Here is a 24356-nt window from a genome sequence, read left to right as displayed (position 1 = left end):
ATGGATTCAACCCAGATCTGTGACTGGGGGTGAGTGTCTGAAAACTTTCAGTGCTCCATCCATCATCTCCTTGTGTTTGCTCAGTCCTAACATTATGCAAAATCCATAATTGCATACATTCATCCAAAAATCTCCTGATTCACTGCATACTTCCAGCATCTGCCGCATTGACAGTGTTCGTTATCACAACTCTGGTATGTAATTGCTCAGTGTCTTGCACTGCAAGCTGCAGCCTGCCTGGTGGTGCCGTTTTGAAGCAGTTTGTGGCACAGACTCGCTGATGCGAAACAAGCAACCCTCATTCTTCTTTCTCTTTGAGTTGCTTTTGATACACTTGATCATAACATCCTCTTAGAGTATATATCTGATGCAGGAAGGATTGCAGTAATTCAAGTGTTTATGAAACTTTCTCTGTGCGTAAAGAAATACGATTTAACGCCCTGAAGTAACAGAAACACTAGGAGTGGCCCTTGATAAGGCCAATAAATAAACTCTACATCACTTCAGTAACCAGAGGGAGTCTGACATAAGCCAGACCCATCCTCGCACCATTTCAACATATATTGAACATTGCTTCTCAGTACAGTTCGGTGCAGAGTTCTGCGCTTGTACTGGTAGTGCTTTGTTGTTCCTGGGCATCTCTTGCTTTATCCTATGCAACAGTGAGGTACCTCAGCTGCATCTTGCTGGTGATTCTTCTTACATTAGAAGGCAGAGTTCAGTCATTGATTTTGTTCCCCCCTCTTTAGGCAGTTTGGCGTTAAATCATCGTTATTATGTGGGCGCGATTGGTTGTGTTTGTGTGTGTCAGTGTGCACAGGTGTAAGATAGTGCCAGCGACTAGGTCATACTTTGGATTTTCTGCATGTCTGATTCAGCCTTTCCATTTATGGACCACCAAAGAGTGAAGACTGTTGAATTGGGTAATAGTACTCTGTATGTACAGTGCTTAGAAATACCTGAGAAACCAGACAGACTAAATATTATTGTGAGAGCCTGCTTACTGCCCTAGTCTATTGTCTATTGTTGAAATGTTGTATCTCATCAAGTGCACTAGTAGACACCCCTGTTTTGAAACAGTAACTGGAAATGTGGTATCTGAAAGAGACAGTTATAGATTCGTTACCTTAGAAATACACTCCCCGGCGTCAGACTGGATCCGGAGAATGTTTTCTTAGCAGTACCACTGCGCGTCGGTAGGTGGTGTTAGTCGATTCTGCGTCTGTTGTTGGCGTTGCGTTCACCGGGAGGACGTTGCGGTGCCTACTTACACGGCAACCCTGCACGCTGACGTCAGTTCTTTCTTTTTCCACACCAGCTCAACACAGATCCGTAGAGCGCTACCCCTTTAGTCACTTTTTGGCTATGTTTTTTTTTTTTTACTTTTGTTGAGTCTTTGACTCCTGATGCCCGATGACCGGCTTCAAGCCCTTTTGAGGCCTGTCACAAACTGATGTCTGTGACAGACTCACAATTCGTGTGCCTTTGGTGTCTGGAGCACGACCCAAAGTCGTGCTCCGACTGCCAGGCCATGATTCCTAAGTCTTTGCGTCATTCCCATTCGAGAGGAAGGTCTCGAGACCGCTCGCGGAGCCACACCTTGTCCCACTCCAAGTCTTTGAAGTCCTCGGGTAAGTCAAAGCACAAGAAAAAGGCAAATTTGCACCGGTGCTGTTCGCCGCCTTCCGGTCAGTCAGCTGACGCAGCGCGGGACCCGGAGCATCGTTGCTCAATGGCTCCGTCTTCAGTGCCTCCTGGGACGACTCTGCGCAGCTTTGTGCATTTTAAAAGGCCCTCCATTCCATTTTTGGGCAGCTGACTCCGCCGGCGCGCCTTTGGGCCCCATGGAGCCGGATGGGGGGTCCTGGGGCCTTCAACGCCAGAGGCTCTGGCCCCAGCTCCGGAGGACCCCGTTGATCCAGGCCTGGATCCGGATCAATGCCTTACTCGACCTTCCCCAGCGCAAATCCTGGTGACGACGTCCCTAACTTCACCCCTGAGATGGATCGGGAGCAGGACCGACATTGGCCGATGTCTGGTTCGACACCAGAGGGTACATCTGTTCCCCTGTTCATCCTTGGTGTTCCCTATCGCCCAGAATGTGGTGATGAGGATTGGGAGTGGTCGGTGGACCCTTTGCCAGACCAGCTTGAACAGCCGGACTGGAGAGAGGACCTGGGTGACGCCAGTGGTCTGGACACTTCTCAACACCATGGCATGCTTTCTCCCCCTACCGTGGCTACAGAGGAGGTAGGATCTTACGCTGTGGTGGTGCGAAGGGCAGCCGAGGCCTGGAGCTCCCTTCAGTGGCAGTCAGGACTAATCTCCTGACAGAGGTGATTTAGCCTGCGGCAACCTCCTTTGAACCCCTCCTGCCCCTCAATGAAGCCCTCACTGACGTCCATCTGGGCACCTGGTCCAAGCACAGGGGCTCCTGTGAAAAGGACAATTGCCTGCTGCTTCTGCGCGGCTCCGGGCAATCCAGTTTTCCTCACCCAACACCCTTCCCCCGAGTGCTTGGTGGTCCAAGTCTCTTCTTGCAAGGGCGCATTCCCATCTGCCCCCCAGACAGGGAATCCAAGAAGCTGGATCATCTAGGGAAGCGCATGATCTCTTCCTCCAGCTTGGCACTGCTGTCCGTGAATACCGCGTGCCTCTTGGGCGGTTACTCTTACAATCTGGGATACAGTCGCGCAAGTGCTGCGTCACTTCTCAGAGGAGGCCCAGTCCGTTCTCTCCCAGGCAGTGGTGGATGGGAGAGACGCAGCCAAATTCACAATAAGAGGTGGACTGCATACCACTGACTAACTGGGCAGAACAATTGCCACGTCGGTAGCCTTTAGGCGCTACGCCTGGTTGAGGACATCTGGCTTTTCGGGGGATGTCCAGTCAACATTTATGGACATGCCCTTCGATGCGCGTCGCCTTTTCTGTGACAAAGCAGACTCCGTGCTGGAGCGCTTTAAATATTCTTGAGCTACGGCCAGATCCTTGGGCCTCGCTGCGTCATCCCCATGGCTTTAAGTGAGCCGGATCTCACCGGTGCAGTTTTTAAATGGGGACTTGAAATGGGTCTCTGTCGGGCTCTGTTTTGTGCGATGGCACAAGCGGACTGCAGTGACAGCAGGCACATCAATGTGCACTGCTCACACTGCTCACTTCACATTAGTGGAGAAGTTACGGCATGGCGTCATGCCAGGGGAGCGTTGTAGGGGGAGGGAAATCCTTTAAAGAGTCATTTTCTCTTTGGATTGCCCTTCTCTTTTTGAAACTCAGAAGCAGCAACTTTGTTGTGGTGTCACCAGGTCTTTAAGTAGAAACTTTTTCAATACTCTATACAAGCCATAGTTGCTGCTTATTTATCTTATGCAACTAACAACCATTGACAAAGCCAATAGTCGTGACTTCTTGTAGGTATGATGTTACTTGTTGTGTCATATATCTGGATGCAATGACAAACAGCAAAATACAATTTGGGCCGCACACTATGCTAAGCATAGATTTATAGCTTGCATGTTTTTACGCCTCACCCTTAATTACATTGACCACGCTCCTTTGGGAGACCCCTCCGTTTTTTAATCCCTGGTCATCCAGTCCCCCTCAGAATGCTTTTTGCCTCTTTCGTGGTTATTGGAAGGGGCATTCAACCATGTCCGACCCAGTCCAGCCACCGGTTCGCTCAAACTGCCCAGCCTCTGCACGGCAAGGACGTGGGACCCAGTGATGCGGATAGGCCACTCCACCCTTTAACCCTCTACAGCAGCCTCAAAGCCTTCCTAGTCTGACCTTTCAGGGCCACCAAAGACCAGTGGGCGGCAGGATTTACCATCACCTCCCCCACTGTCAAACCATCACGTCGGACAGGTGAGTTTTACAAATAGTCCGAAGGCGCTTCTACCTCCCTCCCGTTCGAGACTACCTCCCCACCCCCATGCCACGGTCTTTCCATTGCATGTCAGAGGATCATTTGGCGCTTCTCTGCCAAGAAGTTTCAGCTCTCTTGGCCAAGGGAGCTATCAAGAGGGTTCCTGCTCAAGAAGTAGGTCGTGGTTGCTATTCCCGCTACTCTCTGGTGCCCCAGGAGGACAAAGGCTTGCATCCTATTCTAGACCTCTGGGCCCTCAACCGCTTCCTCCGGAAGGATAAGTTAAAAATGCTGTCCTTGGCTCAAGTCCTATTTGCCCTCGACTCTGGAGACTGGATGGTGGTGCTGGACTTGCAGGACGCCTGTTTTCACATCCCCGTTGTAGGAAGGTGGAATCTGACTATATGGTTGCCCCCAACTTTTTGCCTGGTATTTGGATGGTTTTTGACTAGTCTGACTGGGATCCTGCTATCCAGGACCCCAGCCTATCTGCTTCCTCCCTAAAACTGATGTGAGTACCCTAGGTACATACCAATTGGATACTGAGGACACCCTTGTAGATGGTACCCTAGGTACCCAGGTCATGGGTCCCTCCGAGGCCTACCACGGGCTGCAGCACTTATTGTGCCACCCCTGGGACAGCCATACAAAATGACACCACCAGACCACTACTGTAGTCTGGGTAAGGTGGTGCTTGCACTCCTTACAGGGATATAGGTATCCTGTATCCCACTTAATACAACACACATATCCTCATAGGTCACCCCTAAAGCAGGCCTTGCTAATTCTACAAGGCAGAGTGCTGAGATATGTGTGAAGGGGGACCCCTACCTGAGTAGGGCCCCTCTGCAACCGTCGTAAAATCACTGCTGGGATGTTTGTAGTGTAGCCATACCATATACTCTTAACCGCATTATAAGTATATCGCGATAGCGTGATAACTTGAGAATGGCTAAACAGAACCATATCATGTTTGGTGTCAAACATTTAGGAAGCATACCCCCAATCCAGCCATGGGACTGAGGGCATGATTCCCCCCTGCTAAAGGGTCGATATGGGAAAAGCGGCAGAATTTAGACACCAATTTAAAAGTGCACACGTAGTACAAAATGGATGCTACCCACCACCCACACGATTCTGGCTGCCTGTTGCTGGGCAGAACTCCAGCCACGGCAGCTGGACAATAGGGATCCTGTTGCAGGGAGGTGTTCTCACCTCCCCAGACAGCCTACGTGGATTGGAACTGGATGGGTGCACCATAGGATGCCTTTCAGAGTTGCACGTAGGCTTCCCCAGTGCCTACATTCTGCATACACCGCCTGGAACCGGTTCAGGGGCATCCTGTCCCCTGCCCAGGCGGGAAACGCACAAAGGGGAGAGGGTGTAGCCACCCTTTTCCCGCCTGACCTCTCATTGGTGGGCTCTGATCTGGACACTCCCCTAATCTTTGGATAAAGGTGAATACTGGGTCCCCAGAACCTCAGATTATTCTTGAACTTCACAGACTTGAACTTCGACTTGCTGCCGCACAGCTACCTGAAGAAATCTCCCTTGGGGTAAAGGAGTTACCCCCCTGCTTGGCAGGCACCTGAAACACTACAAGTGACCCGGTTGGACCCTCGCTGCTTCTTCGGACATCGACTCTTTCCTACCTTGAGGTGGGTTTCCAAGCATCCCAGAGGCCAGTGAGTGTGCACAGCAAAGCTCAGCACCGTGGACCCCGTGGGTGCCGAGATCCCCAATACCCCAGGACACTGGCCACCTCTTGCACAGCACCCGACCCCGACGAGTGGGGAAGTTGTGCTTTGGCCCATTATTGAGCCAACCTCTCAGCATCATCTGTGCCAAAGATCGACGCCCTAGCCCGCTCCGGCGACCCGTGGGCGCATCTTTACGCACGCCAAATTGCTGCCTCCCGCGGTCCCTTGTCTCTCGACTTGTGGGCCCTAGCGGAGGTCAATCTTCGATTCTAAGAGTTTCCCTAGTTGCTCCAGGCCTGCTCTTCAGTCTCCTCGCTGGAGATCTCGCTCAGACCTTGTGGGTCTGCACCAGTAGCAGTTTTGTGTTTCTTGCGTGGGTTGCGGTTGCCAAGGCTTAGTGGATGCAATCTGGACACTAACACCGCAGCGACCCTCATCCTTCGTGGGACAGTTGCCCTCCAGAAGCTGTCCTTCCTTGACGCCTCATGGACCCCGTGGCTGACGATCCAAGCTACACCTCTTCTGCCTGGAAGCACCCGACCTTGAAGGGCTCCTTCTCTTGAGCCCCCTGGTCTCTGTGCCGTGACCCAGACTCTGTCCCCTCTGCTTTCAGGTCCTTCTCTACAAGATCTACATTTTCATTCACAACGACAACGCTTTTGGCTAGCAGCAGTTCTTCACGTTTTGCCATTGAAAATCAGCCCGCGACCCGACATCGAAAACGACCTATGCACCCGGCTTCCCTGGGGCAGGTAACAGTGGTACCTTGGTACTCTCGTGGGTGTGGGCCCTTCAAAAGCTTAACACTAAAGTATTGAACTTGAACTCCTGCTAGAAGTGTTTTTAGACTTGTAAAATTCCACCGCGACATTCATCATAGGCTTTAATAGAGATCTCGACAGTAGCTTTAGCCACTGCACGCGTCTCCCGTGGGTCCCCTTCCTCACTACCTTGGGTGGTTTCACAAGGGGCCAGCGACCCTAAATGCCCTAGGCATTGTCTGTAGAATTGTCGTGGTTCTTATACCACTTTTTTGATATATTGTTCGGTTCCCCTCCCGGGGCCCTGTGATTCCAGTGCTATTTATTGTAACTATCAATGCTTGTTTGAATTGTATCTTCACCTCTAGCCTCATAGAGAGACTAGTGGGGTTATTCCTAGAATAAATACATATATTTTATATATATACCTGTGTGGACTACTCTTTCATTTGGTTATTTCAGAGGTTATCTATGGTAAAACAATAAGCTTAACACTCCTTCAAGACTTAGCCTGAAGGCCGCTCTCCACAGCTACCACTAGGATAGCTTTCTTTAAAGGTTGTCTTTAACCTATCACCATAAGAGTCGAATTGGATTGGTGCAATGTGTCCCCTATAACTAGTGGACAGCATATGCCAGGCCAACTTCTCACACCCGTCCTTCCAGCCCACAGACGCTACCTGCGGTTCATGGTAGGCCACAAGCATTTTCAGTTCACCGTGCTCCCCTTTGGCCTTACCAGTGCCCCTCGGTGTTCATGAAAGTGATGGCGGTGGTCGCAGCTCATCCGCGCAGATCAGGGGTCCAGTCTTCCCCTATCTTGACACCTGGCTGTTGAAGGCCACCTCCAGACACAAGTCACACCTGACTCCCTCGCAGACGCTCTGTTAGACCTGGCACCTTGGCGTGGGTCTCCCTTCCATTTTACGCTGTTACCTCATGTATTTTTGCTGGTGTTAGTTGCTCAGGGCACTGTGCCACTGCTGTCCAGTGCCACACTGAAAGTGCTTTCTATTGTAAATTGATGTATGATTTGTGATTCCATGATTGGTTGGTTTGGTTTACTTGTCAGACCCTAGTACAGTGCACCAGGAGTGCCCAGGGCTTGTAAATCCAAATACTGCTGGTGGGCTTGCAGCACTGGTTGTGCCACCCACCGAAGCAGCCTGTAAACATGTGTCTAAGGTCTGCCATTGCAGAGCCTGCGTACAGTCATGCTGACTGGGCAAGTGCACCCACTTGCCAGTCCCTAAACCTTTTCTTCATATCAGACACCCCTATGGTAGGCCCAAGGGCAGGGTGCATTGTAAGGATAAGGGAGGACATGCCCTGGTGTGTGTGGCATGTTCTAATAGTGAATTACAGCCATTTTTGTTTTTCACTATTGCAAGGCTACCTATTCTCCATAGGCCAGAATGGGCAGTTTGGGTATTACATCTTATCATCCTAACTGACTCAGAGAACATGGTAGATATTCGAATTTAGTATGCCTGAACTCAGAATGATAAAATACATATTTAATGAAGTTGGTTTTAACATTCTGTGTTTGAAAATGCCACTTTTAGAAAGCAAACCTTTTCTTGTCTAACCATTCAAACCTTCATCTGCTAGGCTGTGTATTCCTTTGTCTGGGTTCTTTGAGTGACAGGGCTGGGGGATTCCAAGAGACAGGATGAGTCTGCCAGCGGTGAATAGAGAGATCTGCATCTAGATGGGTGGGAGGAGTTGCACCTAGGACCTGAATAGGGCTGTGCCTTCCCTCCACAATGCTGGTTCCACCTCCTGGGGAGCGGCTGATGTCTCTGCCCTGCACAGTGAATGAAGAGAAGGAATCCTGTCAACAAAGTGCTCCAGGGCTGTACTTTCCTTCCACAATGCTGGCTCCACCTCCTGTGGGGCTTCTAATGTTTCTGCCCTACACTGTGAAAGGAAAGGAGAAGTCTGGTAAACAGAGTGCTCAGGAACTGGTTTGGACTGGCCAAAGGCCCCTCTGCCCTCAGAGGACAAAGGATTTTGGGGTATAAGTATTGGGACCCTGATCCCAAGAATTTAGATCACTTTGGGAAAACAAGAAGAACCTCTGCTGAGGGAGGCACCAGAAGAAGCTGAGGAGGAAACTATCCCTGAACCTGGGGGATTGGCCTGCAGTGGTAGCCTTACTGCCAGAGAGAGGAGAAAGGAACTTTGTGTGTACTTTTGCTCAACTTGTGAAGGATCTCCAAGGGCTTGGAAAAGAGCTTGCCTCCTGCTGAAGTCTCAGGAACAACAGACTTCACCCCCCAGCTCCCCAGAGTACTTTGGAAGTGCCTGCTGCTGTTGTTGGGCCTTCTGAGGGACTGCGTGTCGCAAGGAGCCGGAAGCGCGACTCAAGAAGGAGAAGCGTGCTGCCGTCGGAGCTGTTGTCGTCGCATCGTGTAAAGGGTGTCGCCACTGCAGCATCACACTGAGCGGAAGCGTCTCGCATCATCCGGGAAGTGTCTCACAACGCCGAAGAAGCGTGTTGCCATCGTAGCTTACGCATTGCACCGCATCAAGAAAAGCGCTTCGCATCCACGGAGAAGCGTGCCGCCGTCGGAGCTGCTGTCGTCTCATCGCGTAAAGGGGTGTCGCCGCTGCAACATCGCATCGAGCGGAAGTGTCTCGCAAACGTCTGAGAAGAATGTCGCTGTCGTCGCATCGCGTAAAGTGTGTCGCAGCTGAAGCGTCGAGTCTTCTCGCAACATCGGAGAAGCGTAACGCATCTGGAAGATCTTTATTTCTTTGCACCATAATCTTCAACGCATCAACATCGTTGCAACACTTTCATTGCCCTGCGTGTCGCATCTAAAAGGTACATTGACTTAAAGTGTCGCATTTAAGAGCTTAAGAGAACTAAGCAAAATACTACCATCTAAAGTAACAGTATTGTGTATTTTTGTCGTTTAATGGTCTTGTGGTAAATCTATATAAAGAATACTTATTTTTTATATAAAACCTGTGTGGTGTCCATCTGTAGTGTTGTCACTGGGTTTCTGTATGTGTTCACAAATGCTTTACACACTGCCTCTGAGATAAGCCTGTCTGCTCGTGCCAAGCTACCAAGGGGGTGAGCAGGGGTTATTTTGGGAGTGTACCCCCTTACCCTGACTAGAGGAGAGGGTCCCTATTTGTTACAAGTGCATACCTGTGCCAACTAGAGACCACCAAATCTTAACACGCTCCTTTTCATCGCAGCTGTTCTGAACACAGTGTAGTTTCGGGCCTATCCTCCTGAGCAGCGAGTCTGGGATATTTGGACTATGCTACTGATATTTCAGCCTCTATCCTGGATTTCGGTGAGAATGACCCTGAGGCTGCTGGGCCTCATGGCCTCCTGCATTCTGATGGTGAATCATGCCAGATAGCATATGTGGGCTCTGCAGTGGGTCTTGAAGTTCCAGTGGGCGCAGCATCAGGGGAATCTTTCTGACTACATCCAGATCTTGGAGGGAGGACTGTTCAGCAACTGTAGTGGTGGTTAATGAACCAAGGTTGGGTCTAAGGCAGATCATTCTCCCTTCCCTAACCAGATCTTACAGTAGTGATAGATGCGAAGGCCCCCCTTTTGAACCTCTCCACAAATGCGAACTACAGTTCCTCACTTGGAAGGTAGCTTTTTTAGTTACTATCACATCTCTCAGGAGAGTTAGTGAACTCCAGGCATAAACCATACAAGAACCATTTTTACAAATCCGTCATCAAATCCATCATAACGCCAGGACTAACCCAACATTTTTGCCCAAAGTCGTATCTGCCTTCCATCTCAACCAGTCTGTTGAACTCCCAGGGTTTTTTCCTCAACCAGAATCAGTGGCAGAACGAGCTCTTCACACGTTAGACGTTAAAAGAGCAATACTCTACTACATTGAAAGGACAAAACCCTTTAGAAAGACCAAACAACTCTCTGTGGCTTTCTCCCCACCTTATAAAGGCAACTCCATCTCAAAGGCAGAAATTGCAAAGTGGGTTGTTTAAGGCATCCAAATATGCTATATCAAAGCCATAAGCACACTAACCATTCCCCCTAGAGCTCATTCCACACGCAAACTAGGGGCTTCCATGGCATTCTTCGGGAACATTCCCCTAGATGACATCTGCAAAGCAGCAACTTGGGCTACACCACACACCTTCACAAAACACTTTTATGTAGTTGTGCAGGCAAAAACAGCAAGCTACTGTGGGCCAGCCTGTATTAAGAACACTTTTTCAAACCACTGCAATAGATACAGATAGCCACAGCTAAGGAGATAACTGCTCTATAGTCTATGCAAAAGTATACAATCTGCAGCTCATATGCCTTGAGCGGAAAATGCTACTTACCGGTATGCATCTGTTCTTGGCATGTAGAGCTGCAGATTCGTATACGCCCGCCCGCCTACCCGGATACCTCTATCTGTTCCAGTACTATCTTACCTAGCTACATTAAACATGGGCATCTCTTTCTACTTCTTACTTCTCCATCATAACCCTGCAAGGCAAAAACAATCTAAGGATGGAGTCGATGCCCATGCGCACTATCATCCTAGGGAGGAGTCACCTACCTCGTGACTATAAAGACTTCTTCCAAGACAAAAACAATGTGAAAACATCGGAGTGCAACACCAGATGGCGATCTATGCAAAAGTATGCAAATCTGCAGCTCTACATGCCAAGAACAGATGCATACTGGCAAGTAGCATTTTCCTTTCTTTTACTTGTTAAATCCATTTTTCTCTTCTACATCCACTTCATCTAAATAGGCTAGCACTACGAGTCCTTACTGGAGAGGGATGGTCATTCTTTGTTTTTTTGTTCATTTCATTGTATTCAACAGAGGAGAACTTTGACATTAGGGTTTTCAAATAGAATAGTTCAAATTTAGTTGTGCAGATAAAAGAAATTACTGCTTGTTTATTTCATCACTCTGTTCTCTTTGTGTAGTGTAAGAAATACCGAGACCAGTTCACTGACCAGAAGAAGCTGATTTACGAAGAGAAGCTGGAAGCCAGTGAGCTCTTCAAAGGGAAGAAGCTGTCTTATGCATCCAGGTATTTAACTTGTTACTGGTTTTGTTTCCAGAATTGAGACAGGACTACAACCAGTTCAATTATTTCTGTTAAGATAAGTTCTGGAAATGTGATTTTTTTTTTTTTTTTTTTTTAAACCTAAATTTTAGGTTGCTTATCTGCTACGTTTACTGGTTTTGATGACATTAAGGCTGTACTTTGGAAAGCACCAACATCTCCCTTGGGAACAACCCATAGATGCTTCTCAACATTAGCAAGTTATATAGACATTCATTCAAACATGTACCTCTCAGAACATTAACTTTTTTATTTATCATTAGGTCAGGTTTAAGCAAGACCTTATGCTGTTAACAAATATCAAGTGGATGGGCTCTGGATTTGTCCCAGTCAGGCACTGTCATTGTGTTGGCTCCTTCAGTCACTGCTGACGTGTGTGTCACTTGTTTGGGCTACCCACCACATTTTGATGATGTGTACATTTAGGCTGGCGACTGATCAAGAATATAATCCGTCTTCAATACCAGATTCTTATCACCCACAAGCTTACTACGAGTTACTTTCGGTGTGCCTTTTGTCCTGGGACACTATGTACTATTTCCTTTCACTCCTGTTCTGTTGGCTCCTGTAAACACCATGTGGCTCTGGGTAGACTGGAATCAAGAGCTGCTTTTCTGGCACAAGGTGTTTAAACTGAGGTTGCATCACCCCATCTAGGTTACATTTAAGACCGAGTTTGCATGTTTCTTTTTGGTTCCTTGTGTTTTACTTTGTTCTCCAGTACTGCTTAAGTTCCTTGCACCTTTTCACGCTCACTTTTGAGTAGCCTTGTGACCTGGTCCTCAGTCATAAATCCCCAGTATTTTAATTGCTTTCGCGCCAGTGAAGTTGATGACTCCTCTATAGTTCAGCCATCCATTACCAGTGAGATTGAAGAAAATGTATTTGATAGTTAGGAGATAATCTGCAAAGGATAATTGTTTTAAAAAAAGACATGCTAAATGCGTTCTGTTTCTTCATGATGGGATGACTAGGGATTTAATAAAAAGGGCTAATAGGAGAGGTACATAGATGCACTCCTGTCTAGTTCCCTATGAAATTTGAATATGGGTAGTCCATTAACCTGTAACGGATGCACTATGGGGTTTCTACAGAACGTGTGCCCCTCAAATGAAATGCTGCATTAATGGAATCTGATCCATTACCAGCCATGGTTTTCTCCATTGCACAGTGTCAAATGCCTTTTCAGCATCTGCCCATATCTGAAAGAGACACGTTAGTGATAGATTCCTTACCTTAGAATATCCCGAGGCGTCGGACTGGATCTGGAAAGTTTTCATCAGCAGTACCCCTGCGCGTCAGTAGGCGTTGTCGTACGGCTCCGCGTACGTCGCTGGCGTCATAGCCGCCGAGATGACGTCGTCAGAGCTACTTAGACGTGCCCACGCGCGTTGACGTCAGTTCTTTCTTTTTCCGTGCAGCAGCGCAGATCCGAGAGAGAGCAGTACCCCTAGTTAAAGTTTTAACTTAGTTTCTGACAACTTGTTTTGACAAGTACTTGACTCCTGGTGCAGTAGGGATGCCTGGGTTTAAGTCCTGTAGGGCCTGCCGCTGAAGCATGTCTGTAGCAGACCCGCATGATGTGTGTCTCTTTTGCTTGGGGCACGCCCATGACCCTGAGGCGTGCCCCGATTATCGGGCCCATGGTGCCGAAAGCTTTGTGGGAGCGTTCCCGCACGTTGTTGGAGGTCTGGCAATCGGTTCCGCGCTGATCGAGGTCCCAATCCCATGGGAGGTCGAGGGACCGGTCGCGGAGCCATCAGCATCGCTCGTCGGAATCGGGGACAGGTAAGTCTAGGCGCCATAAAAAGTCAAAGAAGCGACGTCGCTCTTCCTCTACCCCTCACCGGTCGCAGGACATGGTGGAGGGGGTGGGCGGTCACTCCCCTGCGGCTCCGTTGGAGCCTCAGTTGTTGCCTGCGGCCTACCCACCCTTTCCGGGACCGCATGCGACTTCGGACGAGGTGCAGGCCTTCGTGGCGGCCTTGCGCCATTTGTTTGTCCCGTCGGGTCCCTCCGGAGCGCCTTCTGGCCCCCCGGATCCATCGGGAGGGTCTGCCTCCATGCCGTCACCTTTGGCCTCGGCTATGCTGGCACCATACCCTGCGGCGCCGCTGGCTCTAGCCTCGGCGCCAGGTCTGGATCTGGCCTTGGCGCGACGCCGACGCCAAACGGCACCGAACTGGGACTGGTATCTTACCCCCCCCCCCCCCCCCCCCCCATTCCATTGCTTGGAGCGGAGTTTATCCCATTTCCCAGGGCACCTCGTCCTACTGGCCTCTTCAACAAGCGGTGGACAAAGGGAAGTACTAGGAGGGGTCTGAGGACCCTCTTGCAGCTCAATGCGAGGATGAGCCTCAATGGGAAGGCTGTGGAGGATCCAGTAGATCTGGATTTCTCTCCACATCCTGGTACTCTGTCCCCTTCTTCCGTGGCCACGGAGGAGGTTGGGACTTTTTCAGTGGTGTTGCATAGGGCGGCTGAGCCTCTTAACCTCGAGCTCCCTTCTGTACCTATCAGGACCAATCTTCTGACCGAGGTGCTGCAGCCGTCCTCTGGGGAGCCGTCACTGCCCTTCAATGAAGCCCTTACCGATATCCTGTTGAGTACCTGGAACAAACCTAACACAGGGGTTCCTGTAGACAAGGGTGTGGGACGCCGCCATCGCACGGTGCCGGGCGATCCCAGCTTTCTCACACAACACCCGACGCCTGAGAGCCTGGTTGTCCAGGCTTCTACCTCACTGAGTGCGTTCCCTTCTGCTCCTTCGGAAAAGGAATCTAAGAAACTGGAGCAATTTGGGGAAAAGATTTTCACTTCTACTAGCTCTGGGTTGCAGGCGGTGAATACTGCGTGCCTGCTAGGCCGCTATTCCCATTCTCTCTGGGACACTGTGGTGCTGCCTCAGTGCACTGTGGAAGCACGGGCGGTTCTCTCCCAAGCCATTACCGAAGGGAGAGATGCTTCAAAATGTACTATCCATTGTGGGCTTGACGCGGCCGATTCTCTCAGTAGGGCACTTTCCACAACAGTGGCGCTCTGTCGTTATGCTTGGCTCCGAACTACTGGCTTCTTTGGGGATGTCCAGAACACCTTGTTGGACATGCCCTTTAATGACACACGCCTCTTTGGTGATAAGGCGGATAACACCCTGGAACGCTTTAAGGACTCTCGGGCTACGGCCCAGTCCTTGGGTCTCGCCACGACACGTGCTCCCTCGGGGCCCGCTTTTCGCTCCTTTCGAGGTCAGGGTGCCCAGGCATGTTCTTTTCAGACCCGAAAGACTGCACAGACTCAGCGCATACGTGGGACCCGCCGTGGTGGGTCCCGAGGACAGCGGGTGGGTCAATCCACCATCTCTCCTGCCGTCGCCGCCTCTAAATCTTCCTAGTCCGGTGTTTCATGCCCACCTGACTCCAGTGGGTGGCAGGATTCGCCATCACCTTCCCCACTGGCACTCCATTACCTCGGACAGGCGGGTTCTGCAAATAGTCTGCAGGGGCTACTCCCTCCCCTTTGAGTCTACCCCTCCAGCCATGCCACCTCAGTACCACCGCAAGTCGGGGGATCACTTGTCACTTCTTCAGCAGGATGTTGCAGCCCTCTTGGCCAAGGGGGCTATCGACCGCGTTCCAACGCCAGAAGTAGGCCGTGGTTTTTATTCCCACTACTTCGTGGTTCCAAAGAAGGTCAAGGGCCTGCGGCCTATCTTATATCTCCGGAACGTCAACCGCTTCCTCCGGAAGGAGAAGTTCAAGATGCTCACGCTTGCTCAGGTCTTGTCTGCCCTAGACCTGCAAGACTGGATGGTTTGCGTTGGGCTTGCAGGATGCTTATTTTCATATCCCCATCCTGCCGGCCCACTGGCGTTACTTACCGTTCACGGTAGGCCATGAGCACCCTTTCGGCCTTACCAGTGCCCCTTGGGTGTTCACGAAAGTGATGGCGGTGGTCGCAGCTCATGTGCGCAGATCAGGGGTTTCAGTCTTCCCCTATCTCGACGACTGGCTGTTGAAGGCGGGCTCGCCCCAGGCAGTCCTCTCCCACCTCCAGACTACGGCCGACCTCCTGCATTTGCTGGGGTTTCCCATCAACGTGCTGAAGTCGCACCTGATTCCCTCTCAGAAGCTCCTCTTCATTGGAGTGGTTCAGGATACTGTGCAGTTTGGGGTTTATCCTCCCGAACAGCGAGTCCGGGTCATTCGTGCTATGATTCCGATCTTTCGGCCCTGGTCCTGGGTTTTGGTCAGGAAGACCCTGAGGCTGCTGGGCCTCATGGCTGCCTGCATCCTGCAAATCGATCAAGCCAGATGGCAAATGCGGTCTCTGCAGTGGGACCTGAAGTTCCAGTAGACGCAGCATCGGGGGAACCTGTCCGACTAAGTCCAGATCTCGGAGGGCACTGCACAGGACTTGCAGTGGTGGCTCACAAACCAGCTTTGGGTCAGCGGCAGATCCCTCTCCCTTCCCCAACCAGAGCACATAGTAGTGACGGAACTCGTCCCTCCTGGGATGGGGCGGCCACATGGGAGAGGGGGAGATCAGAGGCCTCTGGCGGAGTCCAAGCTCCAATTCAATCTTTTGGAGCTCAGGACGATCCTACTTGCACTCAAAGCATTCCTTCCCTCTTTCAAGGGGAGAGTAGTGCAGGTGTTCACAGACAACACCGCCATGTGGTACTGCAACAAACAAGGCGGGGTGGGGTCATGGACCCTATGTCAGCAGGCTCTGCGTCTCTGGACGTGGCTGGAACATCAAGGCATTTCCTTGGTGGTTCAACACCTGGCAGGTACCCTGAACGACAGGGCGGATGAACTCAGCCGCAGGTGCATGTTGGATCACGAATGGCGTCTTCACTCGGAGGTGGTGCAAGGTCTCTTTCAGCAGTGGGGAGAACCTTGGTTAGAGCTATTCGCCACCGAAGAGAATGCGCAATGTCAGCAGTTCTGCATGTTGGAGTTTCCAAGGCGACACTCGCTAGGCGACGCTTTTCGTTGTGAGTGGAGTTGTGGTTGGTTGTAAGCCTTTCCGCCTATACCACTTCTGCCCAGAGTGCCGAAGAAGATCAGGTGCGACCAAGCCCAAGTCATTCTTGTGGCACCGGACTGGGCTCGAAGAGTTTGGTATCTCAAGCTACTCAGTATGAGAGTGGATCCCCCGATCTGACCGCCTCTCCGGGAGGATCTCCTGTCTCCGCAACAGGGGACGGTCCTCCACCCGAACCTGTCCAGCCTCCACCTCCTTGCATGGAGATTGAGCAGTGACAGCTGATTCCATTTGACTTGCCTCCCGAAGTCTGTGGCATGGTGCACAGCGAAATCTGTTGATCCTCTTGCTGCTCCTCTTTCTGAGGTCCTATTGTTCCTTCTTTCTTTGGCCCAGCAGGGCTCTGCTCCGGGCACTATCAAGGGCAACCTTTCTGCTCTTTCAGCCTTTCTTAGGCTGCCTGATCAGCCCTCTATTTTCAAGTCCCCAGTTGCCAATAGATTTCTCAAAGGCATTACTCACCTTTTCCCTCTTATTCCTTTTGTAATGCCTCCATGAGACTTGAACCTGGTTCCCACATACTTGATGTGCACTCCCTTTGAGCCTCTTCATTACTGTCCTTTGCAGTTATTAACTTTGAAAACTGTCTTCCTGGTGGCCATCACCTCCGCTCGGCAGGTGAGTGAGCTCCAGGCTCTTTCCTGCAAACCTCCTTTCCTGGCAATTCATCCGGACAAAGTTGTGCTTCGACCGCGTCCCTCCTTTCTACCAAAAGTAGTCTCTGCCTTTCATCTTGGGCAAACTGTCACTCTGCCCACTTTCTTTCCGCCTCCACACCCTTCAAGAGAAGAGGGGAGGCTCCACCGTCTGAACCCAAATCGCGTGCTTTCGTTCTATCTCAACCGCACACAACAGTTCCGGGTGGATGATAAGCTCTTTGTTGGCTACGTGGGTGCCAAGAAAGGCCAGGCGGTGCACAAGCGCACTATCTCTCGATGGGTTGTATTGTGCATTAAAGCCTGTTACTCTCTGGCTAAAAAGGAACCTCCGGTTGGGCTGCGCGCCCATTCTACCAGGGTGACAGCAGCTACTACAGCATTGGGACGCGGTATCTCCCTGCAATACATCTGTCAGGCGGCCACTTGGGCCTCGTTGCATACTTTAACTAAGCACTATTGCCTTCACAGTCCGGTTTGGAGAGACGGCTTCATTGGCCGTTCAGTTCTCTCTGACTTTCTGGTGTAATCTCACTTCGTAGACCCACCACCGGGGTTGGTATTGCTTGGGTATGTATTCTAAGGTAAGGAATCTAGCACTAACGTGTCTCTTTCAGATGCACAAGTTACTTACTTGTGTAACGATATATCTGTAAGAGACATTAGTTAGTGATAGATTCCTGACCACCTGCCCATCCTCCCCGTTCTGCGAACTGTTCTCTAGGGTTCAGGTCATCCCTTTCAGGGCCCTAGTTGTATTGCACCAGTAGTCGGTCTCTGGCATGGCTCTGCGCTCCTGGCGCAGAAAGGTTGTGTACAGAACTGACGCCAGCGCACTTGGGCTCGTCTAAGTAGCTCTGGCGACGTCCTCTCGGCGGCTACGACGTCAGCGACGTACGCGGAGCCGTACGATGACGTCTACCGACGCGCAGGGGTACTGCTTACGAAAACTTTCTGGATCCAGTCTGACGCCTGGGGATATTCTAAGGTAAGGAATCTATCACTAACTGATGTCTCTTACAGATATATCGTTATACAAGTAAGTAACTTGTGCATTGCGACATTGCATGTTTTCAATGGTAGCATAATGTATTCAGGCTTACTGTTGTGATGTATTCTTGTTTAATAATCTATTCTGTAAAAATCGCTGCTGATTGATATGACTAGCCCCAAACACAAAGGTTGCGGATGTGGGCTGAAATCTGGAAAATGTCTTGTGCTCCATGTTCAGCAGTGTTATGGGACAGTAAGCACATTAAAGATGGTTATCATGACACAGTTTATAGATAAGTGCAATTGATGAATCAGGAGACAGCCATATGTTGACAACATCCCAACAGAGATCCATTGGTGGTGTAATTACTTGGGATATTAACATTTCCCAGATCTTCTGACCGTTCTAAAAAATAATCATTTCTAATTTGTCACGGGGTATGATTAGTTCTGCTATTTCTCACCCATGTAGGTTAGGAATTTTCTGATAAATTGAAAAAGGTACATAATTGTCCATTAGAGGTTTACAGTTAAAACCTACATGAACAAATTATTGCTCATTTGTTAGCCTGCTTCAGCTGAGGCAAAAGCCAACAGGATGCTTTTTCTTTGTAGCTGGATAACACACCTGTCCACATTCCATTTGTCTGTTCCTCATTCCCTAGAGTGGAAGATTTCCGAAGCGCTAAAGTCTGGACATTAACAGAAAACCCGAGAGGCTAATAGGGAAAGTGTGTGTAATGCAAGATGTTGAAATACTGATGGTTTATTGTCAAAGTTTAGACTTACTTATACTGAGAACTAGTGTTATACTAAAGCGGAATGGTTATTGTTTGTAGAAAATGTTCTGATGTCGCGTTCCCACCCATTGCGGTAATTAAAATGGCCTACCTATTCCACAGTAGCCATAAGCCGGGTTCTCAGACAAACTTTCGTCTTGCAGATCTTTGAGACTTGAAATACTCCAGGAATTTCCCTTCACCTGAAAAACATTTTATCAAACATCAACTAAAGTGGCATCTCCTTAGTAATGTAGGGGCATATGTATGAAAATCGGAGTTTGCGATCCTCAAAATGCGATTTTTAGCGAATCACATTTTGCGAATCGCAGAATGCGATGTAAATAAAAACTCGCAAAAATTTGGCGATTCCCAAAAATTCTCAGAATTTTTCTGCGACCTTGCTAATAGCGATTCCTTGATTGCAATTTCGCAATTAAAGAATTGCAGAAATAGAGAATCTGCAATTCAGGTGCAGATTGATGACATCACACCCAGGAAGTGTGACTGCCCATACTGTTCCCGATTGCCTGAGGCTGTGTGAGAGGCTGGGAGGCGAGGCAAACAACTATGTACTGCAACTACAACAATTCCAAATGGATCCCCAGGAGAAAGAGAAGGATAAGAAGGAGGCTGGGAGGAAAAGGAAGCAAAAGTTCAGCGAGAGGGAGTAGGAGGTGCTCATAGAAGAAATGGTAAATAGCCATGAGTTGCTCTTTGGCAAAATATCACTCCGTTTGCCAGAGTCACGGAAAAAAAAAATATGGCTGGACATCCAGGCAAAGGAAAATGCCATTGTTGTGATCCAGCGCTCTATGGAGGACCTGCGCAAGCGCTGGTATGATGTGCGCTCCAGGTCCAGGGACAAGGTGGCAACCAGGCTGGCAGAGGCAAAGAAGACTGGTGGGGTCTATGCCCCTCGAGGAGTTAGTGGAGTCCACCTTTCATCCAGAGAGCGTCAGTGGTGTGGCTGACATCGACAGCTCCGACCCTCCCAACACCAGTCAAGGTAAGATGCATGGGAAATCATCCCTCACACATTACCATCTCAATCACACACTCAGGAATACACCAATTTCAAAGTAAAAATGCAACTCCAGTACACGTTTTCCAGCACGCCCAGCAATGCATCATGGGAGATGTAGACACATGCATCATACAGTGGAGCAATGAGACACAGCAATGTAGAATCAGTATAACTATATCAGTAAAGGCAAAATATGCTAGACAGCACTTAGCTAACGCAAAATCAGAAAACTTTCTTCAGTGAACAATGTGAAGCAGAACACACAATTAAAATGTGCCTTTTCGTTTACAGTACTACCTGAAACATAGGATGACCGTTCAGGAGCTGAGGACGCAGCACATACAGAGGACCAGGCAGGGCAAGAGGGCACCAAGGAAACCACAATGACAACACCTGTCCCACGGAGACAGCGTAATATTGTGCCTCAACTCCCACTGTTAGAGGCAGAATAATAGTGCAGCACAGGTCCAAGAACAGCCCACTCTGCACTGTAGGGAGGAAACTTGTGTGAGATGCAGGCTGCTGCTGTTGAGGATCACACGGTGTTTGCCGGACTGGAAGGCAGCATGGTGAAGGTACAGTGCCTGCAAACCAAAATAAATGCTGTCAATACACCGGCAGCTGGTCTCTGTCAACCACAACCTGAGTGAGATGAGGGAGGGCATCAGGGAAATGACGGGCGCAATTAAAGAACTGTGTGTAACAATGAAGAGAGACAAGGCAGCCAGATGCAGGGGGAGACAACGTCTCTACACCTGCCTGGACACTTACAGCTAGGCGGTCAACCACCTGTGTACTGCCACGTCCCTGCTGTCACGCCACTCGGTAAGCATGCGGGTTGAAATGGCCCACTGCAGCCAGGATGTGGCCAAAGGCTTGGTGCAGGTGACGAATGCCGTGGAACAGCTGCAGACAGCTACTACAGGTGGCACAGGACTCCTGGGCTCACGGAATAGTGAGGAGCTGTCAAGCAGAAGCAGCATCACCCCACCAGTTCCCGAAACCAGACAGCACAGTGTGAGGCAGGGAACAACACCGGATAAGTCAAGAGAGAGCAGTCAGCATCCTGAGCATGTGCCAGCAGGTCATTCCCGCAAAAAAATAAACTGGCACCACTGAAGAATGCCAATGGGTGAAGCAACCCATTGCATGTGGACTTGTGTTTGGGCGTCATCCATGCACTGTGGGCATAACATGTGCAACATCTCGTGACACACATAAAGTGTCTGTCAGGCTGTGTGACAGATATTTTCCTGCGGCTAAAGGAATAATAAAACACAGTTGTGCACAAATCTTCTTTTGCATTGTGTTATCATTACTCACCTAGAAATAGTTTTGTGTTATCTCATCACGTCTCTGTCATCCGGCAGCTGCCCCAACACCACCTGCTGGTCTGCAACATGGACCTGGTCCCTCATCCTCCGATGCATCTGTATCAGTAAGCTCAACTGGAATGCCTTTATTCGTTGCTATGTTGTGGAGCATGCAAAAACAGTTGATGGACAGAATGCAGAACAAAGTCATACATTCACCCCAATACAGAGATCTGGGCCCAAATCCAACTGGAAAGGCATGGTGAGCAAAAAAACGATGGATTTAGGCCCAGATCTCTGTACTGGGGTGAATGTATGATATTGTTCTGCATTCTGTCCATCAACTGTTGTTTTTGCATGTTGTGGAGCATGGCACAAGTAGCCACAATCTTGCAGCAGGTTTCTGGGCTGTGTTCTGGTGCTCCTCTGCTTTTATGCAGGCAGTGGAACCGGCTCTTTAGTATCCCAAATGTCCAGTCAATTACACAGCGCGTAGATTTGTGTGCGCGATTATATCTTCGCTCCCTTGCATTGGCTGGATTGAGGTGCAGTGTTAGGATGAAGTCTCGCACAGCATATGCACTGTCTCCTACAGGATGGAAGACATGAGGTCAATCACTATCCTCCCACTTCAGACCTTAACTGTGTGTTAGAATGTTAGACATGCATTTACCTAGTAGGTAGCCGTCACCAAAATCTCCACCAGCGAGACGTCTGTATATCCCACTGTGTCTAAATGTAAATGAGTCGTGTGTACTACCAGGGTATTTTGCTACAATATCGTTGATATATTTTGCATTGCAGGTGTCCTGTATGTTGAGTGAATGATAAGATTTGCGGTTCCTGAATACATACTCATTGTTTGATGGGAGTGAGAGGGCTACATGGGTTCCATCTGTGCAGCCAATGACGTGGGGAAATTGGCCAATCTGGTAGAAGTCCTCTTTTGTTTGCTGTAATGCCTGTTGTGTGCTGGGGAATTGGATGTGATGATGTTGCCTCTGTACCATTGCATCCAGAAATGCATGGAAGAAGCGCGACAGGCAACTCTGGGAGACCCCTCCTGCTGCTGCTATCACCCCTTGGAAACTGCCTTATGCCAGTAAGTGCAGTGAACACAGGACCTGCATATGGGTTTGAATGGTTTGGTCCTGCGTGTTGGGTGTTCCAGCAAGGGTTTTAGCTCATCTATCAAGTCCATAATGGTAGCTGAGTCCAGCCTGTACTTCTCATGGATCTCCTCGTCAGTCTGCTGGAACAGAGAGATGCGCACTCTGAAGATCCGTTCCTGTCACCTCCTCTGTGCTGCAGCTCGAATTCGCATCCTCCTGGCTATCACATACAGCGCTACCATTGTGAAAGTCCCTGTTGCATTGTGGGCTTGTTTAAATAGGTTGCACCTGGTTACCACCTGCTTTGAGTTGGTGGTAAAATCCATGTGCAAAATTGCTAATCTCACGAATTTGTGATTTCTTCATACATTTCTTTGCGAATTCGCAATTTGCGTTTACGCCATTTGCGAATATCACAAATAGCGTGTCGCAGATTGCGAATTGGCAATTATTATTCGCAAATTTCGGGCCTTGCATAAGGTAACTGCAATTTTTGTGAATACCTATTTTGCCATGCAAGCCTATGTTACAAATTGGACAAGTCTATTTTGCGATCGCAAACATTGTTTTTTTGCGATTCGCAGTGTTTGCGACTGCAAATTAGCTTGATACATATGCCCCGTAGACACATGCTTCAAAATCATTTAACAGTGCTCCCCGGGAGAGAATGGTGAAAGTGCTCTTACTGCTCCAACAGCGGTCATTCTATTGGCTTTGTATGCAATAAGAGTAAGTTAACTGCTGTAAAGTGTAGCTGTTTCTGCATCCATATCCTTAACAGTCAGTTAATGCCTTTCGATGACAAGAAGGCCTTCCTTTCCCATGATTAAAATAAAAAGAATAATATTGAACAGTGTTATAAATCGAACTCAAACACAGAATGACAACACCATTGCTTGAAAGAGGCCTTCCACTGCTGTGTGATAATTAGTGCTGTATTTTAGAATTTAAAACAAGTCTCTGCCAGATATCAGTGATTGACTCAAAGAACAATGGGAAAGATATTTGAGACATCCTCTACCATTAAGTTTTCATTGACATAGTTTTATGAACATCATGATAACAATCTTTTTAATGTGTGGTCTGGAATAAAGTTTATGGAAACACATTACATGACACAAGTTACTTTGTATTACTGTGTTGTAGCTGCACACCTATCATAGACGTATTGCTTAAAATATACTTAGAGCATACTTTGGGTACACCCCCTTTCAGCCATTGGCATTTTATGAGTAGCCTTTTTCATCTATTGGCTGGTGAATTTGTTACTCTGGGCTTAACTCTGCCCAGTGAATTTTCCTGTTTCACACAATGGTATTGGCTGTTTGGATGCATCCTTCTGATCCCATTTAAGTACCTGAATGGGATTACTTTACAACTATAGCCCTCTTTAGTTGAAATAGAAATAAAAACAGAAGCAACAGAGCCTTCGATACAGTTGAACTTAATTTTTTGGGATTTAATGTGCTTACGATGCATGCATTAGCACATTAAACATAGACCTGTTGGCTTTTCCCACTATAAACAAAGTGGCTCCCAATCACAATTCATCATCTTAACACGTAAACAACAAAATGTGCTTATAAATTAATTAGAATGAGCGCGTCAAAATAACCTACTTTTCGTCAAGGCTTTATTTAATGATTTTTTTTAAACCCAATATTTAAAACCTGCTAGAAGTCCCTAGACTATCCATTGTCTCACATTACTCTGCTGTTTAATGCAGTGTATATTGCTGCAGTAAACCACTGAACAAAAGGTACAACATAGTCTCAAATTATCTAATGAAATGCTCATCAAACCAACCAACCACCTTGCCACAGTTAAATCTGTTGCGACCAATTTGAGAAAATGCTTGACTCAAACCTAAATATAGTTGCCGCATTCACTCAAAACTATTTGATTAATACAGATTGCTGGTCTACAATGCACATTTCAGATGCCAGTGTAGAAATGGCATCTGGATATAATGGCTCTTTGGCAAAGTGATGTCAACTTGAGCTTTGGAAAATGCTTTAGGATT

General features: G+C 48.8%; 1 protein-coding gene across 4 annotated transcripts in view; it reads left to right on the top strand.

Moving 5' to 3' along the window:
* Positions 1 to 24356, top strand: part of MYO1B (myosin IB) — a 715692-nt gene that overhangs the window by 603294 nt on the left and 88042 nt on the right. For all 4 annotated transcript variants that reach the window (XM_085648784.1, XM_085648782.1, XM_085648783.1 and 1 more), the window contains one exon: positions 11265 to 11371. In XM_085648784.1, the coding sequence (XP_085504910.1) occupies positions 11265 to 11371 (107 nt within the window). The remainder of the gene's footprint in view (positions 1 to 11264; positions 11372 to 24356) is intronic.

This window comes from Triturus cristatus, chromosome 3_2 (assembly GCF_964204655.1).
Source record: "Triturus cristatus chromosome 3_2, aTriCri1.1, whole genome shotgun sequence".
NCBI classification, from domain to species: domain Eukaryota; kingdom Metazoa; phylum Chordata; class Amphibia; order Caudata; family Salamandridae; genus Triturus; species Triturus cristatus.
The sequence above is the reverse complement of the archived record's forward strand: the minus strand, read 5'-3'. Positions and strand labels throughout refer to the sequence as shown.